Source organism: Antedon bifida, chromosome 8 (assembly GCF_963402885.1).
Source record: "Antedon bifida chromosome 8, ecAntBifi1.1, whole genome shotgun sequence".
In the NCBI taxonomy this organism is placed as follows: domain Eukaryota; kingdom Metazoa; phylum Echinodermata; class Crinoidea; order Comatulida; family Antedonidae; genus Antedon; species Antedon bifida.
In genome coordinates this window covers 20,240,527-20,258,700 of record NC_136233.1, presented here as the reverse complement: position 1 = coordinate 20,258,700, position 18,174 = coordinate 20,240,527, and the positions used below count along the sequence as shown (strand labels likewise).

At 35.3% G+C, this 18,174-nt stretch overlaps 2 protein-coding genes across 2 annotated transcripts; both read right to left on the bottom strand.

Moving 5' to 3' along the window:
- Positions 1-153: 153 nt before the first annotated feature.
- On the bottom strand, positions 154-6,310 carry LOC144849743 (uncharacterized). The gene is made up of 2 exons (XM_078706772.1): positions 6,175-6,310; positions 154-6,128 (listed from the first exon to the last, which is right to left on the bottom strand). Exon 2 carries the CDS (start codon positions 4,838-4,840, stop codon positions 161-163), a length of 4,680 nt encoding a protein of 1,559 aa, XP_078562898.1. The 5' UTR covers positions 4,841-6,128; positions 6,175-6,310; the 3' UTR covers positions 154-160.
- Positions 6,310-16,337, bottom strand: LOC144851044 (lactadherin-like). Its single transcript, XM_078708565.1, has 10 exons — positions 16,291-16,337; positions 15,668-15,697; positions 14,636-14,974; positions 13,294-13,410; positions 9,414-9,739; positions 8,717-8,855; positions 8,107-8,259; positions 7,620-7,924; positions 7,126-7,267; positions 6,310-6,512 (listed from the first exon to the last, which is right to left on the bottom strand). The coding sequence occupies exons 1-10, from the start codon at positions 16,319-16,321 to the stop codon at positions 6,310-6,312; spliced, it is 1,785 nt and encodes a 594-aa protein (XP_078564691.1). The 5' UTR covers positions 16,322-16,337.
- Between the last annotated feature and the right edge of the window lie 1,837 nt (positions 16,338-18,174).

The following is an 18,174-nucleotide window of genomic DNA, read 5'->3' as shown; positions in this document are numbered from 1 at the left end:
ATAGCTTCCTAAAACAAAAGAAAAGTTCAAATAGTGAAAACAAAAGGAAAAGTAAGAATGACTTGCAAAATATATACACAACTTTATGTCACTTGTGACATTTACTCCCCTCTAAAAGAATAATGTATCAACATTTTCTCCATACCGTGACGGGTCCTATTTACACTCGACTTAAATAATCAGCTCCTACATTTTCACTGCCTTTAATCGCCTCTATTCGGAACTTGTACGGTTGTAGAGCCAGGGCCCATCTCATAATTCGCCCATTGGACAATTTCGCTCTGTGCATAAACACAAGCGGCTGGTGATCAGTTTCCAACGTGAAGTTTCGTCCATATAAATAAGACTCAAATTTTCGTACACTCCATACAATGGCTAAGCATTCTTTCTCCATCACTGAATATGCTTTTTCTCGAGGAAGCAGTTTCTTGCTAGCGTACGCCACGGGAAACTTCACGTCACCATACTGCTGCATTAGAACCGCTCCCACTCCATATTCGGACGCATCTGTTCTCAAAATAAAATCTTTGTTTAAATTAGGAAGGCATAAAATTGGAGTACTGTTTAATTTTTCCTTAAGTTTAACAAACGCACTTTCCTGGGCCTTCTCCCAACATATTCGGTTAGGTTCCCGATTCTTCGTTTTGTCGGTTAATGGACAAGCAATCACAGAGTAATTAGGAATGAACTTTCTATAGTAGTTGGTCATCCCAAGGAATGACCGGAGTTGTTTCTTTGTTTCTGGTTGTTTGGCTGACAAGATGCTTTGTATCTTCTCCACTCGAGGTTGAACATGTCCTTTCCCTACCACATGGCCAAGAAACTCGATTGTTTCATAACCAATGAAACATTTGCTTGGTCGAGCAGTTAGATTGGCCCTGCGGAGACGTCCAAACAATTCAGACAAACATTTCATATGTTGATCCCAAGAAGCTGTGTGAATTAGAATGTCATCAATATAATTAAGTGTATTATCCATCCCTTTGAGTAATTTTCTCATGATACGACTGAAAGTAGCCGGTGCATTGACTAAGCCGAACGGCATGACATTAAATTGAAACAAACCATCTGGTGTTAGAAAGGCTGTTAAAGGTTTTGACGCTTCATCCATGGGAACTTGCCAATACCCTTTACTTAAATCTATCTTAGTAAAATAATGATCATGGGCCAACTTTGTGAACAGTTCCTCTTGGTCCGGAATCGGTTCGGCGTCAAAAACTGTAACCTGATTAAGTTTCCGAAAATCCACGCAGAATCGATTTGACCCATCCGGTTTCTTTACCAATACTATTGGAGAGGCAAACGGTGCCCCTGAAGGCTCCACTACACCCAGATTTAACATCATAGTTACCTCATCCTTAATGGTACCTCGCAACGCATGTGGAAGTGGATAGGGCTTGGAACGGATTGTATCATCAGTTTCCAGCTTGATTTCATGCTGCCCAAGTGTAGTCTTACCCGGTAAATCCGTCAGTACATCTTTGTAGTTTCCGATAAGTCGGTGCACCTCATGCTTTAGTGTATCATCCAGGCTTTCGTTGATGTGGATGTCGGCTGTTGTTTCTTTTGCTAGTAGAGGGTGGAGCTGTAAAAGATTCTCATTCGATAGATGATAATTTTGGTTATTTGTAAATGTTTCATTAGGTTCGCATTCAATAACAGCGGTGCTAGCTAATTCAAGGATACCAGAAGGCTCGGATACCCCTAAGGCAGCACTAATGTCTGCGGTTCGCTCATAATACTTTTTCAAGAGATTGGCGTGAAATATTTTGAATTTCCCGTTAAGGTCAATTTGGTAGTCTAGATACCCAAATTTCTTTACAACCTTAAAAGGACCTTTCCATTGAAGCAATAGTTTGTTTTTGTCTGTGGGTAATAAAAGTAGTACCTTATCCCCAACCTCAAATTCCCGGGACTTACTCTTTTTGTCATAATATTGTTTGTACCTGACCTTAGATTTTTGTAGATTCTTCTGAGCCATCTGACAGGTTTCATGTAGTCGTTCCCGTAAATCCATAACGTACTGGTAGGTGGTTTTTGTTTCTGGTGTTTCGATTTCTTCGGTCCACAATTCCCTTAGGATGGACATGGGTCCTCGTACGGTACGGCCATATAACAGTTCAAAAGGAGAAAACCCTAAACTTTCTTGTGAAGATTCCCTAACCGCAAAAAGTAGTGGGTCAATGTAACGATCCCAATCAGTAGGCCTTTCTGCACACATACGTTTCAGCATTTGTTTGAGTGTTCCATTGAACCGTTCGACCAAACCATTACAAGCTGGGTGATATGGAGATGTCATTACCTGACGTATAGACAACAACTTACTAACTTGCCTCATGACTTCAGATGTAAATTGTGATCCCCTATCGGTAAGCATTTCTTTCGGGATACCAAGTCTAGAGAAAACACCAACCAAGGCCTCAGCAACCCGTTCAGCTTCAATATTTGGTAGAGGCACTGCCTCTGGATAACGAGTAGCAAAATCTATTATTGTGAGTATATAACGATTACGACCTTTAGACATGGGGAAAATGGGACCAACTATATCAACGGCAATCCGTTCAAACGGCACCTCGATCAAAGGCATGCTTCCTAGAGGCACTTTCGTAACTCTACCTTTTTGTACAGTTCTCTGACAAATGTCACAGGATCGACAATATCGAGTAATATCTGCAGTTACCCCAGGCCACCAAAATGTTGTCAACACTTTATCTGTCGTCTTTTTTACCCCTTGGTGTCCTCCTAATAAGGTTTCATGGGCTTGGCGCATTACCTGGCGTCGATAGTCAGCTGGCACTACTAGTTGGGTAAACTTATCCCCGTGTTCAATATTAGGAGAGGAAAATTGCCTATATAATAGGTCTTTATGATAAATAAACCTAGCCTCGGCTTGTTTGTTACTCACAGTTGTAGTTTGTTTCTCTGCAAGATCCTTGAATTTTGCAAGGCTGATATCTTGTTGCTGGGCGGTTTTCATAATTCCCGCTGTGATGATTTGCTTGTGTATTTCTGTAGTTTTAAGTGTTCTGAATGGTTTATCCATAGTGTTAGCTTGAGACCGGGTAACAACAGAACATCCTTGAAGATTTCGCTCTGTCCATGTGGGATCTGGATTTCCTGGTGCTCGTACTCCTGCAATATTACCTAATATCAAGTCATAAATAGGGTTATTCATACATAGTGCATACGTCTTTCCTGAAAAAAATGGAGTATTAACATGTATTAATGCAACCGGTAAGTTGCGGACCGTGCCATCAATCAGCACACAGGTTTTCTCCTTACCAGTAAGTTGTTCGGCTGATATAAGATCTTTCTTCACAACCACCCCACTACAGCCACTGTCACGAAGAACAGAGACGCAGCGTGACCCAACACAACCTGTATAAACGGGCATTTTACTAATTGAATTATTTAGAGCCGCTGTCATAATTGGAAGACAGTGCCCACATTGAAGAGTGACCTTATCACCATCATTATTGATACAACATTGATTTAAAGACTCTGACATTTTCGTAACCATACTGGCACCCACATCGGGAATTTCTTCTTTGGCTTTACATTCGTGTTGTTTTGTACATTTCTGGCAATCAGACTCTGTTTGTGGTGAAGTAGACAACCCAGCGCAACTGTTGGCGTCCTGTCTACAATTTCTGGCAATATGTCCTGTTTTTAAGCATCGGTAACATTTTGGAGGAGAGTTTGGCTTATGCATAGTTGAGGCTCTGCAATTTCTAGCTAGGTGACCTACACGATGACATATAAAACAAGTTGGACTACGGAAACTAGAAGGGCTTTGTGATGAGGATGTACTGGGAACATTATTAGAGGAGAGTTGAGGAGAATTTGGCTCTTTTTGTTTAAACTCTATTGGTTTACCAAATAATCCCCCACGAGCTTCCAAATATTGCTCCGCAATTTCAGCCATCGCTTGTATCGTTTTCGGTTGACGTTCCCTTAGGAACAGAGCTAGGTCCTTCCCACACCCATCGGTAAACTGCTCTCGCAGCAATAAATCTTTTAACCCCTGAAAGGTTTTTTCCCCCTCTGCTAGGTCAATCCACCTATCAAGATAATTGCTTATCCTCGCAGCAAATTGCGGGCCGCTTTCTCCGTATTCGGGCTTAGCTGTTCGTAACTTATGTCGAAATCCATCGGCGGTTAACTGAAACCGTTTTAGAAGAGCCAATTTCAACAGTTTGTAATCGTTAGCTTCAGCTGACGACAACCTGGAATAAACCTCGAGAGCCTTCCCAGTTAGTAGGGCACTTAAGTTAACCGGCCACTCAATTTCTTTCCACTCCTGACTAGTCGCATACCGTTCAAACCTTTTCAGATAGGCATCTAGGTCATCTGTTCGATCATGGAAAGGGGGTAATTTAGGTTTACTGGCCTTAACCCGTGACTCAGGATTGGGTAATACTCTACCACCCGGCCGTGCCCGATTCTTTTCTTGTTCTAATTGGATTTCTAACCTTCGCATTTCTATAAGATAGGCCTGTTCGTTTTCTCTCTCTTTTTCTTCACTCGCTCTTTTTCTCTCTGCTTCGTCCCTCTCTAATACCTCTCTTCTCTCTCTCTCTTCCTTCTCTAGTGCCTCTCTTCTCTCTCTCTCTTCCTTCTCTAGTGCCTCTCTCTCTCTGTCTCTGTTTCGCTCCATTTCTTCTCTCTCCCTGTCCCTGTTTCGCTGTTTTTCTTCTCTCTCCCTGTTTCTCTCTTCTCTCTCTAGTGCTCTCTCTTCTCTCTCTCTGGCAGCTTCCTCTCTCTTTTCCACAAACTCTCTTAATTCCACTCCATCTAACCCCAACGCTTTTCCTGCGTCAACAATTTTAGTGAGATCCATTTCTTAAGAAAAAAAAAAAAAAAAATATATATATATATATATAAGTATCCAATATAAGTATACAGTATGCCAATAATATGGCAAATAGACAATCCAAGAATCACGTACAATTGTTTCATCTACCAATGTTCACGCTAGGTTACAAAGTTTCCCGGACGAGCCCCCATAAATGTCACACAGCCGCAATTACGGCTCTTTCGGACATGTAATTGCTGGTAACCAACGGTGAACAACGGTAAATAGCCACAACTGTACACATATAAATGTAAAAAGTAAAATTTAATAATAATCTTCGACAACCAATTCTTTCTTTTATAATTCAAACCCCCCAAAAAAAAACCCACAAAAAAAACCCAACCAATTCTCAAACAATGATACCGTGTTCCTATTCCCCACAAACTTTATGCAATTCCCCAAATTTCCCAATCCTCCCAAACCAAATATCAACAATCTTCTTATTTTTAAATAAATCCCCGAAACCCCCCCTTTCAAATACAATAATATCACAAGATGAATAATTAAACAATAATAAATGTCCACAATATCGTTCCTTCTTGCCTTCTCTCCTACGCTGACACAAAACAAATTAGAAAGATAAAAGTTAAAGCGATTCTGCAAATAAACAACTCCCACGCCTCTGCTCCCGTTCTGCTTGTATTATCAATTATAATTCTTCCTATTTTCTGACATATAAATAAATCAAATATAAAGTTAAATTGTTTCTTGATGTCGTTCTGCACTGCAATCCGCTCCCCGACCAATTATTTCTTTCTCCTTTCCACGTAAAATAATATCAGTATCAATCCAGTTACTCTTCAATATTTCCAAACAATTCTTTACATGCAACAACGTCTGCTGTTTCCAACAGTTATTTCTTCCGTCAATGTACATTCACAATTTAAATTAATCCTCAGTAATCTCAACAATTAACAGTTCTACATTTAAGTACAGCCTTATAGTATTACTTCCAACTCACAATTTATTAACTTCATGTATATCACTTTATTTCCTTTCTGCTTCAGCTCTATATCACCATAATTATCTCCAACTCACAATTTATTAACTTCATGTATATCTCTTTATTTCCTTTCTGCTTCAGCTCTATATCACCATAATTCAATTACTTCTTCTCCTGTACGTCTTAGTTTCTCATATCAATATTCACCTATCCCTTTCTGGCTTAACATAACATAGCCCTCCTTCTCTGTCTCCTCTCAATTTCCATCTACCTCAAAATTCCCTCAATTATCCACATATCACCACCTTATCCTTCTCCACCAATCAGCAACTCACACACTAACTTAACCCTTATACCTCTCCTCCAATCAGCAAACACCACACAATCCTTCTCTGCAACACAAAACTCTGCTCCACTGGCTTCACACAATAGCTTCCTAAAACAAAAGAAAAGTTCAAATAGTGAAAACAAAAGGAAAAGTAAGAATGACTTGCAAAATATATACACAACTTTATGTCACTTGTGACAAGTGGCTGCCCCATATAGCAGGCATGTCCTGTGTAAAGTATGCGTCTAAGTGCCTAAACATGTCGATCTCGTTGCCTTCCGGTAGAGTACCGCCTAGCGATTGACATTCCGCAGATGCCACATCCCACGGAGCACTAAGGCCCATATTACCATATATGGTTTCTTCAGACTTCATCCATTGTGAATCTGTACAAGAAATGGAGTAGGCCTAGAGCTTTAATATCCACAGTAACAATGTGTTTCCAAATGTTCTACACATTTACCTATACTATATCCTAACCTTACGTGGCCTATTGAGAGTTTGCTTCTTCAGATTACATTGGAAACCATTAGCAATGCAGGAATTTGCAAATTCCTAGGCCTAATTTATCTGATCTTTACCATAAACGTTTTTTTTAAATAGTATTCAGTTTTTCATTTATTATATATGCGTTACAATGGCTGTTCACACGTCTCTATCTGAGTTAAAACAATCGATTGATTTAACTTGTTACGTGTGTGAAGTAATGTTAGTTCGAATGTATATCTGAAATCAGTCGGAGGTGGTCCACATCATCAGATGTTTTACCGATTTAACGAGAGGGATGTAAGAGAGTTATAACCAGTTACAGGACCACTTTACTTATGTCGGTTGTAACTCTGATTCGGATCAGCTTAAATCCGTTCTATGAAGATTAGTTCAAGGCATGTAGGCCTAAACATATATAAAATATATTTTTTTTTTTGAGAATATATAAAATATATGATATTCTTTTTTAAGATAAAATACTATTAACAAGCAAACTTAATTACTACTTACTGTCACATCCAAGAACCTCAAAACGCAAGGATATGCCGAAGTCATTTCCAGTGAATTGATGAAATTTCACGTATCGTGTTAGAGCCAATGTTGGAAATATGTTAGTTACTGCAGTATCACTGTCACTGTTACCCACAAACACCTGTTAATGCAAATATGTTTTTTGGTACATTGTGAAATTCGTAGTTTATCCTAGGCTACTGGAGGAATCTAGATACAGTATCGGGAATGAGGTTTGTAATATCTTTTTAACAGAAAATTGACATTCAGAGATTCTATGTTCAATGAACAATTTGAGGTGAAAATCTTTTCGCGTCCACAATCGAGTTCCGCCTTAAACTAAAAATAGAAACTGGCTTGTGTTGATAAATAACAACAAGTCGGTGTTTTATAAAACAAATGAATGCTTTGTACAATTTGGAAAATGTGCTGTTCCTTTAGACCTCTAGAAATTTATTATCTGATTATTAATTAACGCATATAGTTGTCCACACCTTTGGATTTCCGTGAATGTCTAAAATGGCTTCCCAATCATTCCCATTCATACTCAACAAAACCTCGAAGCTAGTGACCCATCTGTTTCCATTGTTTCTCCCTCTTGTAATTACTCCAGTAACCGGTTTAATCCAGTTATCCAATTTTACTTGGATCCATGGATTTGCATCAGAGTTTTGTGGTCGCCATCCGCTTTCATTCATTCGAGCATACTGCTCGATGGCTCCTGTTCTGAAAGATGATGCCTGTATAAACTCGTCTGGTATTTTCCTCGATTCCATACCCAACGGTTCATCGCATAAATCTAAAACAAAATCATTCTGACAATCACTATTTGCCAATTTATGTTTATATTTTTTATGTATATTTTACTTTATTTATCAAATGGAGATGCAATTAATTTTGTGATTTAAAATTATAGTTGGTCTACATATTTCAGCTAAAGTAAGTTTGCTTCGACACATTGATTCTTGTATACACACTTACTTGGTTCTTGTGTTAGTTGGCTTGTGGTTGATTCTTCGGTTGCGGTTGTAGGAGCAGTAGTTGTAGCAGTGGTTGTAGGAGCAGTAGTTGTAGCAGTGGTTGCTGCAGTCGTTGTAGGAATAGTAGTAGTGCTAGCAACAGTAGTAGCCACAGCTGTTCATTATAAACATTCAAATCATCAGATAAAGTAAATTTTGCTTTTTAAACTTCATAATGCATCTCTGGTTTTCCTAAGCTGGTTCCTACTCAACGAAGCGAAATAGTATTATTATTGCAAATATCGTACGCGACTTATTATATGAACGTTTACTAATATTTTGTAACATATAAAACTCTGTCTACATACATGTCTGTATATATATACATAACGTTTGATAGTGCAAACAGAACTTAACGCTGCGTGCAACATTCAAAGGTACTGCAGAAAGTATTTCGCGGCAATGACGATTTACCGTACACACACAAATTGCGCATTGTTTGTGATACATAATATAGAATATAGTGTCTGACACCGATTTAAAAAAAATGCCAAACCATGCGCACAATAAATAAACTGACATCATACTTCATCGCAATCCGAAAGCTTCTTAATATTGTACTTATGACTTACCATCGCATCCAATAATTTCAAATCTGAGACATATGTGACTTCGCCAAGTAATTGGATTTATACGAACGTATTGAGCATTTACGGCAGACGGTAGCATATTCGTAACTTCAGTGTTTCTATCTGAATTGCCACTGAAAATCTTTAAGAAAACGTAATTCATTTAGATAAAAACAAAATTAGTGTAGACTATAAGTTTGAAAAAATAGCGTCATAATGTGGTAGTGGTATGACAACATTGTGTCCATATGTGGGCACGCAACATTGTTTGTCACACAAAGTTTGATAGTGTTTTTCCATATTTTTTTGATATTTATTTTTAGTTTCACTTTGTCGGTCGGTTGGTTGGTCGGTCTGTCGGTCAGCTGGTCGGTTTGTCGGTCGGTCGGTAAACACTAACTCAAATTTACGCACGCGACTGCAGCCATGTGTATGGCCTTGTTGCTTGACAATAAAGGTGAATGCATACATGAATCATGCGTTAACCATTTGAAATGTATTGTTGAATTACGGTAATGATGCCTGTCAGATACCAAACAGAAGAATACGAGTTGTTTGGCAATTTTGTTATCACTCAATAATTATTTCTTTACCTAACCTGTAGTAGAAATGTACTAGTAGTGGTGACGTAGTTCAGTGACAATATAAGGATTGCCACTTTCTGCTGCATTGTTAAAATTGTATAAAGTAAATAACTTACAATCACTGCATCATTGTCATCAGTTATATCTACAAAGTTGGTGCCATCAACGCTATAAAGAACTCCATACGTCGTCACATATTTATCTCTATCACTTCGACCTTGTGTGATGACGCCGGTTATTTGTTTCAGAACACCAAAGTCAACCTGTATCCATTGGTTTGGATTGTTGTCAACTGAACACCAGGCACCATCGCCTTCACTGTCAGTTTGTGTATTTAATCTTCCACGTTCAGGTCTGTACCTATTGTCGAAATAACTAGAAGATGACAGGTCTTGTGAAGGTATTGTGCCATCTTCAACTCCAAGCTTACTCGTGCAAGAATCTAAATGGATAACAATCGTATCAAATATTAAACATACTGTAATGTATTGATATAGATCTATAATTGATGAATCAACCTTAGTATCATATATTGTTTGAAGGTTTGCATGGCGAAATCAAATATTGATATAAAGTTTGCGGTACACCACGTGTATTAGTTCTGAAAAGAACTGTTGAGTTTCTCGACGTTTCGATCAATATACTTTGATCGTCCTCAGAGTATCACAATTCAATTGAGTTCACCAGTTTGCCCCAGAAAGGTCCATAGAAGAAAATGTCCAGATGTTTTAATGTCCATTAGACAAAATAATTAGTTCTCCAAAGAAAACTATTAGAGATTGTCACTTTTTAAGCACAGATTACTTTTAAATTCTGCCGTTTAATGTCATCACAAGGATCCAATAATTATTGATAATCTATCTAAATATATTTATCATGCTTATAAGTTAAGATATATGTTTTGCTTAGAGAACGAAATTAACTAATTCATTTATCTTGTGACCATAAATTGCTTTATTTTTCAATTTAATTATTATTTTGTTAATTACTAGTTGTATGGTCATAGGTATCTATTCAGTCAAATGTCAATATTGATCAATCACAACATTTGCCTATAAAACCAAATAAAAACTAACTAACTGTTTTTCATTCTGTTAGGACATCAATCAATCATATACAATCAAAAGAGCACATTCATCATTAAACCAGTTGACATAGGTCAAAGGCCAACATTTTAACAAGTGATATACTAAATAATGCAAAGTTAGCCAAACTATGAGATCGATAGTCATAAATGTAATCACATTATTTAATCAGTAAAGTAATATGGTATTTCTGATATTTTTTCCTAGTGCGCATTATTTTAAATGTATTATAATACTGTAAAATAAATAATAAAATTAATATTATGACTGTTAAAATGTTACGCTGACCTTTAATGATTTGTCACAACACATTTGCATTTATTAGGGCTACAATATTCGTTTTTGGGCAATAAACTACTATTCATCAGAATTAGAGAATAGCAGTTCATCCACAGGATAGAGCATAGGCAGATCCAAGTGGCCCAGCCCAGCCCACCCCATCCCCCACCTTTATTTTCGACAATGAAACAGTAGGTTAACTTCACCAATTCAATTCACAATTTCTAGGACTCCACATCTCTTTCTATTAAATGATCTTGGATTCGTCACTGTATGGTTTATAAACCGTAGAGAGGACACAAGAAATGTTGAAGCTTGTATAATTGTTTCTAAGAATAATTTTGTTTTTTTATTATCAAGTTCTGCAAATACTGTATGTTTCAAATGTTTGATTACCTTTCATAAGGGACCACCAGGATTTATTTCCCTTTTTAAAAGATTAGGAAAATATTGCCGGTTTCTATCAAGGACATATCGTTAGTATGAGCCTCAATATGGTTGATAGCCACAGATAGTTTTTCTGTACAACTAATATAAGATATTATCTTCTTAAGCAAATTTCCCTATGCATACTGTATTACAAAACTTGTTTATAATAAGGTCCATCTTTCCGAAAGTTGCATATACAGTATACTGTTCAAAGTTAGCAATATGATGTCAGGAGAATAAACTCTGACTCTCTTCTTTATGCGTCTAACGAACGTAAACACCTAAATATTTTCTTTACAATTCAAGCTTATTCATAACAAAACATTACATAATATTAGAAAACAATAGACTAAAGTATAAAATGAATGAACATCAAAAATCATTATTGGCAGTGGCAAGGGTCAGAGACTAATAGAACCAAGTCAATGCCAACTAATATAAAAAAGCACTGCTTGGAATGATTGTGTTCACTGTAAATGATTAAGTCTATTCTTTTTTTCGAAAGAGGAGTCATGAATCAATCCTGGTTGTCAAATCCTGGTGGTCACATATAGAGATAATCAAAACTGTTTTGCAGAACTAGGCAATGACCAAACTCTTCACAGAATAGTGTCTGGAAGAGAAATCATCTCATTTAGAATCATTTTAATGATAGCAATGCATATGCCCTGTTGGTGCACAGGCTAGTGTTCGGATAGTCCAGAAAATCATGGACATGTGTTCCAGATTTATCTATTCACTATGGGTTGGTATGTACATATTCTGAATACTACTATGTTCTGATTGCAATGGGGATGAAAAAAGTGATAACCAATAATATAGTAAGATTTATTAGACGCTTATCCACCAAAGTGCTCAAGGCGCCTGTGAAAGACCAATGGAAACAATCCGTAAACTTTAAAAAACTACCAAATCTAGACAAAAACCACATAATTGCATTTTGTTTACCAGTTAAGGTGCACAGACAGGCTAGTACATAAATAGGTATTCTCAGTTATCCGAGTATTTATATACCAAAAGTATATAGCCAACATAAAGAAGCATATCAAATCATGAATGAATATTGCATATTACTCTGACAAATGTTTGCGAAATGAATTTTTAAAGGCTTTAACCATTTATTTTATTTAAGGTCAGCGTAACATTTCACCTGTCTGATTTGATTAATTAGAGTATTATGTTAGTCAAAAGTATAATGAAATAAAATAACTTTACTGATCAAATAATTTGATTACTTGTAAAACCATCGATATCATAGTTTGGAAAAGTTTGCATTTATTTGGTATCGATGAAATGATGTATGTGCTCTTTTACATTAGTATTGATTAACAGGATGAGAAAACATCAAATTTTATGTTAATTGTTAGTTACGTGATCTTTCAGAATGAAAAGATCACCTGCTGTTATTGTTATTATTATTATTCTCCTCCTTTATTTCTTTCTGTACAGATTTTGTGTAACAGATATCTCAAAAACTTAACTTGCAATGATCATCAAATTTTCACAATATCTTTCAAATAATAAAATCTTCTAAAAATAAGCTTTTCAGCGTGATTACTCATTCTTGAAGTCATTTATACGCCATTTTGTGAAATCACATTATTATTATATCTCAGTTAAATTCAATGTCAAAGGTAAAAATATTAAAAATAAAAATGTGCGCATAGACAAATTTAGTTAAAATTTCTTAAAATAACATAAATGGTACGGCTTTTCTACGTGCTCCCTCTACATTTGTTTATACCAAATTATATAATTAGTGTATTGGATATCATACACAATAATAATCATAGAAATAATGTTCAATTATACCAAAACAAATTATTGACTGGATTGCGGTTCTCCGCTAATAATAGATATTTGACGTTTTCGCAAACGATCTTCTATAATTAGCCAATAAGCCTCAACTAAAGTTTCTATGCATATCGGCATATTAGCGGTCGATATACTGTACGCTCAGCAGACATTGAAAAAGAAATGATAATTGTCTGCAAACCCGCGCCAATTCCGCCACAGTGTGACATTCACGTTACCTACGACTGTGTATAACACCCTCCTTTGAATAGGCCCACAGTGGGCTTATTTTGAAGAACGGAAACACGTACAGATTTGGCAGGTCGTCCAATTACTTTATTTACATTTAGTTGACTACAGTAAAAAACAGGAATGTTCGGTTTTTAAAAGTGTTTGGTAAAATACTTACTAGTTTCACAATTAGTGCCAGAGTACCCAGGTACACAAGAGCAAGTGTATGTTCCTACGCCATCTGTACACGCACCGCCATTTTGGCATGGTGACAGATAACTGCAATGGTCAATATCTGGAAGTAATGTTTAAATTAAATGTTTAAAAAGTACACAATAAACAAGAACATTTGATGGAGATATTACCGGTATATTAACGGGATATTTGATTGTTTAGTGGGAAATTTTTATTGTTAAAGTGTTATGACAGATTTATTTTAATATCGTATTTTCATATATTGAGTATTGGTAAAATAAAAGACGAATGATTTTAATTATTAATATGCACTTACAATAACACAAATATGTAAGCATAATACTTATGAATGAATTTACTTACAAGCCACACGTTTTGCATTTTTAATATCTTAAAGTTAAATTTACTTTTTTATTGTGTTATTAATGCATGTGTCGGGGGCGTTTATTCGAGGAAATAAATAAACGCCCCGCCACATGCATTAATATTAATAACACTTTTTTACAATAAGTAAATCAATTTTATTATTTTTATGACTTATTTCTAAGTAATATTATGCCTCAATAATCCACAGTAAGCTATAAAATACCGTAGACCTGCATGGAGAAAGACAAAATTATGGAAAGTGTTGCATGTTGTATAACTTCTACAATTTTAGAATTTCAATGGTTATACCTTTTTCGTTTCAAAGAGAGTGGCAGGTTGTGTTAGTAACATTACACATAAATAGTAATTCTTAAATAATGAACTTTTACAATGTCCTCTGATGGTGTCTGTCAGTACAGTTATAACAAATACAACATAATAATATGTTGATGAAACTGCCGCCTTTTTACTTCTATTTCTACTACGGTAACTATACTTTTGATCCATATTTTGTTCACTAGAAGAGAGAGTTTTTCGTGTTTACCGTCTAAGAATTATACGTTATAAGTTTCTCTTTACTTCGTTAAAATGAACTAATCGATCTCATCATGTTAACTATGCATGTAACTATAATCAATAACAGAATAATATATTTTTAATATATAACATAGTTCATCCGTTTTTCTTTTTCCATATATGTTTTTTATAATGTTCAAGAGTCCCTTGATTGTCAGCATATGCTGTTTAGGGTCACCCTCACTAAATAAGCTTTAATAAAAAAGTAAAATAAATAATTAATTAAAAAAGAGTATAATAAACGAACCCCCCCCCACTCCCTCTCCATGAACACAAAACAGTATAAAACAGCGATAAAAATTACCCATCTTTGGTACGAATAAATTAGTATATATTAATTATATATAATTATATTGAAATAAAAAAAGTGGGAAGAAGCTTACCACAAGTAACCCCCACATCCTCTCCATGACCGCAGTTATGATTCCCCCATCCTGGTGTAGAGCAGTGCCAGAGGGCGCTCTCATTACCAACACAGTTGACATCATCTAACCAAATAGGACCACCCCCAGCGCCAAAATGTGCAGAACCCCACACATGCGAAGCTCCAACGTAACCCATTGAGCGACACGCAACGTTCGCGTCGTTCATGTCAAATGCATCGTCGCATACAGTTCCCCATTCCCATCTATCTTCACAAAAAATCCAGCATCCAGATGTGTACCACCATATCTCCAGCCGTCCCTCATAATAGTAATTGCCACCCGACATCGTTATACTCTCTATAACACAATCAAAATAACCATCAAAGAAGATCTTTACAAGAATAATAAGCTCTGTCTACACTATCAAACTTTATGTGACCAAAAAAATGCGATGTACCCAAATGATATGCTTATGGTAGTGATATGATATCATCATGTCCATATATGAGCACATGACATTTTTTTATCACATAAAGTTTGATGGTTAATACCAAAGCAAACAAGAACTCAATTTCTCTAGATATCCGATTACCATTTCAGTCAATTTCAGTACAGGTTCACTAATGTTTAAAATATATGTTTTATTCACTATTACATTCACATTATTACACCAATGCTATATAATGTGTGCAAGAATAAAACACAGCGAGGAGGCATTGAAAGAGAACTTAGTCCAACTAGTCAGGTCAAATATAATAGTCAGGAATAAGGATACGATACGATACGAGGAAAGTTTATTGCAATCTCCAATAAAACATTTAAAAATTGAAGTTTAACAAAAATATGAAAATATATAAACATTGTACGTATAAAAATGTAGGTAAAAATATATCTCTTCAACATAATTAATATAAAAATACATGTTATTTACAAATACGGGACATCAAAAAAGAAAACGACAAAATAAAGGAGTTAGTTCAGGGCACCCCGGCCCATATTGAATAACAAAGACAATTAATTTAAATACAATATAAATAATATAAAACTTACGTGAGTTAGTAGACCCGATCCAGATGAGAACTAAAATACAAAAACATAATATATCAGTCATTTTTAATGATTGTATTACAACATCTCGAAGACTGAAGAAGAAGCTCTAACATTAGTGTCGTATCTTCGGGAGCAAATTGCGTAATGTGGTAATCGTTATATTCAATCGAACCTGTCACTGGCTGTCTTACGCTATTGTTTTATTATATCGATATATTATCACGACATTAATTACCTTACCTTTTCGGTCGGTCGGTCGGTTGGTCGGTAAACAATAACTTGAGCACGCGACTGCAGCCATGTATATAGCCTTTTTTGATTTCTGGGAAGTCTTATAATTTACTTCCAAATTGCATATTTATAAGATAATTTGATGAGATAAGTGGTAAAGATAAATGGAGGGAAACAAGGCCATATACATGGCTGGCCCAGTCGCGTGCACAAATTTGAGTTAGTGTTTACCGACACTTTTTATAATGTTAAATTATTATTTTTGCACTAACACATATCATTGTGTATAATCGTTGAAACTAACACATTTTCATTTTAATTAAGTCTACACATCTTTATATAATATATGTAACTATACTATATAATATTATACTATAATACAGTATACTTACATGTATAAGCAATAAACATACTAAATCCCATTATACGTCTTCTCTGGTAAATTACTGTAACGTTTTGTCTTTTAATTATAGCGAACCTAACTATTTAAACGTATATGTATATTGATAATCGTTACGATATAACATCTATAATAGGCCTAAAGTCATTGATCGAAGGTCATTAATCGATAATATATTTCGTAGATATCACTGTATCAAATAGGTTGTGCAGAAAGTGTATTCACCGTAATAACATGCATACATAATTGTACTACACATGTTGTTTTTCTTATCTGTCGATAATATTGATACCATTTGTAACACACTATTGATTGATGATTGATTGAGCCTAATAAAGAAATTTAATCCATATCCATAAATAATAAAGAAACGCATTTCAAAAGTCAGCTTTCTAATTATAACTTGTTATTTATTATATTATGTAACAAATTTACATATTTAATGTCCTTGTTTATTTTTACTTTTATTTTAGTTTTTTTGTAATGTTATGTTGTATTGTTTATATTTATGCTGCATTATGAATGCATCACCATGTGTGCCAATAATTATGAGTGTTCTCACTGAGTTCAGTAGGCGTACACTTTAATTTAGTTTAATTTTAAATAGTTTAAGGAATTAATAGTTAGAACATAATACTAGTTAATGTTAGGCCTATTATTTATTTATTTATTATTTTTTATACTGTTTATTTTTCTTATATAAGGTTACTTGTATCCTAAACGTATCATGTTTTTATCATGATTATTGACCATGAACTCGCGTATGTTGTAATCAATTACAACGACAATGCATTTCCATTGTCTGATTCGATCGTTTACGATTTCTTTCTTTATTTATCCAAAAATTAATTGGGTTGTTTTGTAGGTGAGTGCGTGGGTGTGAATGAGGTATTAAAGTTTTTTTTTTAATTTAACGTGTATTATGGGAATAAGTCAATGATTTATTCTCTCATGGCATTGTAGTGTTTACAAAAAGTTTGTATTATATTTAGTGTTTGTATTGTCTGTCATAATCTGGTAGGGCATTAAACATAAGTTTTGATTTTGTAAAAATTGTAAAATGCACCCGATTCCCAGTGCTGTATCTCCACATACTATCCATTTCCGAAGTATCATAGGAATATTTGGTAATAAAGCATCTTATTTATATCACATGTGCCTGTATCATGTAAGGTTAGGTTAAGAGTTAGTACTGAAACACATGTGATGTTGTATTACCAAATATTCATATGATACTTTGGAAATAAATACAATACCGATAATCGGCTGGAAAATTAAAATATCGGAAGGTTTTTATGAAACTATAGATGGCGCTATAATACATTAAAAATCATAGAGGGCGCTGGGTAAAATTTAAAGATATCTGTATTTTAATACTGTATTTAACATGGGTATATGGCGTGCTAACTTATTGTTTCATTAAACAACGCATGATTATAAACATCTTACGGATCGATGTGAAGTGCTTTTATCAATGTCAATAGTAAACATTATGATGATGCATATCGGTTTATCCGAAATATCCGGAGAAATTGCATTTTTATCGAGAAACTCCCGCCATTATCAGGAGAGTTGAGTGGTCTGCCGTCCCCAAAAAATCCTGCTAACAACAAAATTAATCAGGAGAGTAAAACTTTAAGCAGGTAAACCATTAATGTACTTGCAATTTCACAACTTAACGGATGGTTAATTCTGAAAAAAAACCAATTTCGGTATTTCTATTCAGCTTTACTGTCGTCACACTACCTGGGGATCGATTTGTGAAGTACACACGTACCTTAACTTTGTTTACACAGATGATGGCAGGGACGCTACTCAACCGGAATGGCTTTCACTCTCAAATAGAGAAATATAATGTCACCTTACCAAGAGGTAT

Bases quoted from the DNA above. Each gene is read 5' to 3' on its own strand.
- LOC144849743 (XM_078706772.1), bottom strand. From the start codon at position 4,840: ATGGATCTCACTAAAATTGTTGACGCAGGAAAAGCGTTGGGGTTAGAT.
- LOC144851044 (XM_078708565.1), bottom strand. From the start codon at position 16,321: ATGGGATTTAGTATGTTTATTGCTTATACAT. The intron at 15,698-16,290 runs GTAAGTATACTG...TTTGTATTTTAG, and splicing joins TATGTTTATTGCTTATACAT to TTCTCATCTGGATCGGGTCT. The intron at 7,268-7,619 runs GTGTGGACAACT...TTGCATTAACAG, and splicing joins ACATTCACGGAAATCCAAAG to GTGTTTGTGGGTAACAGTGA.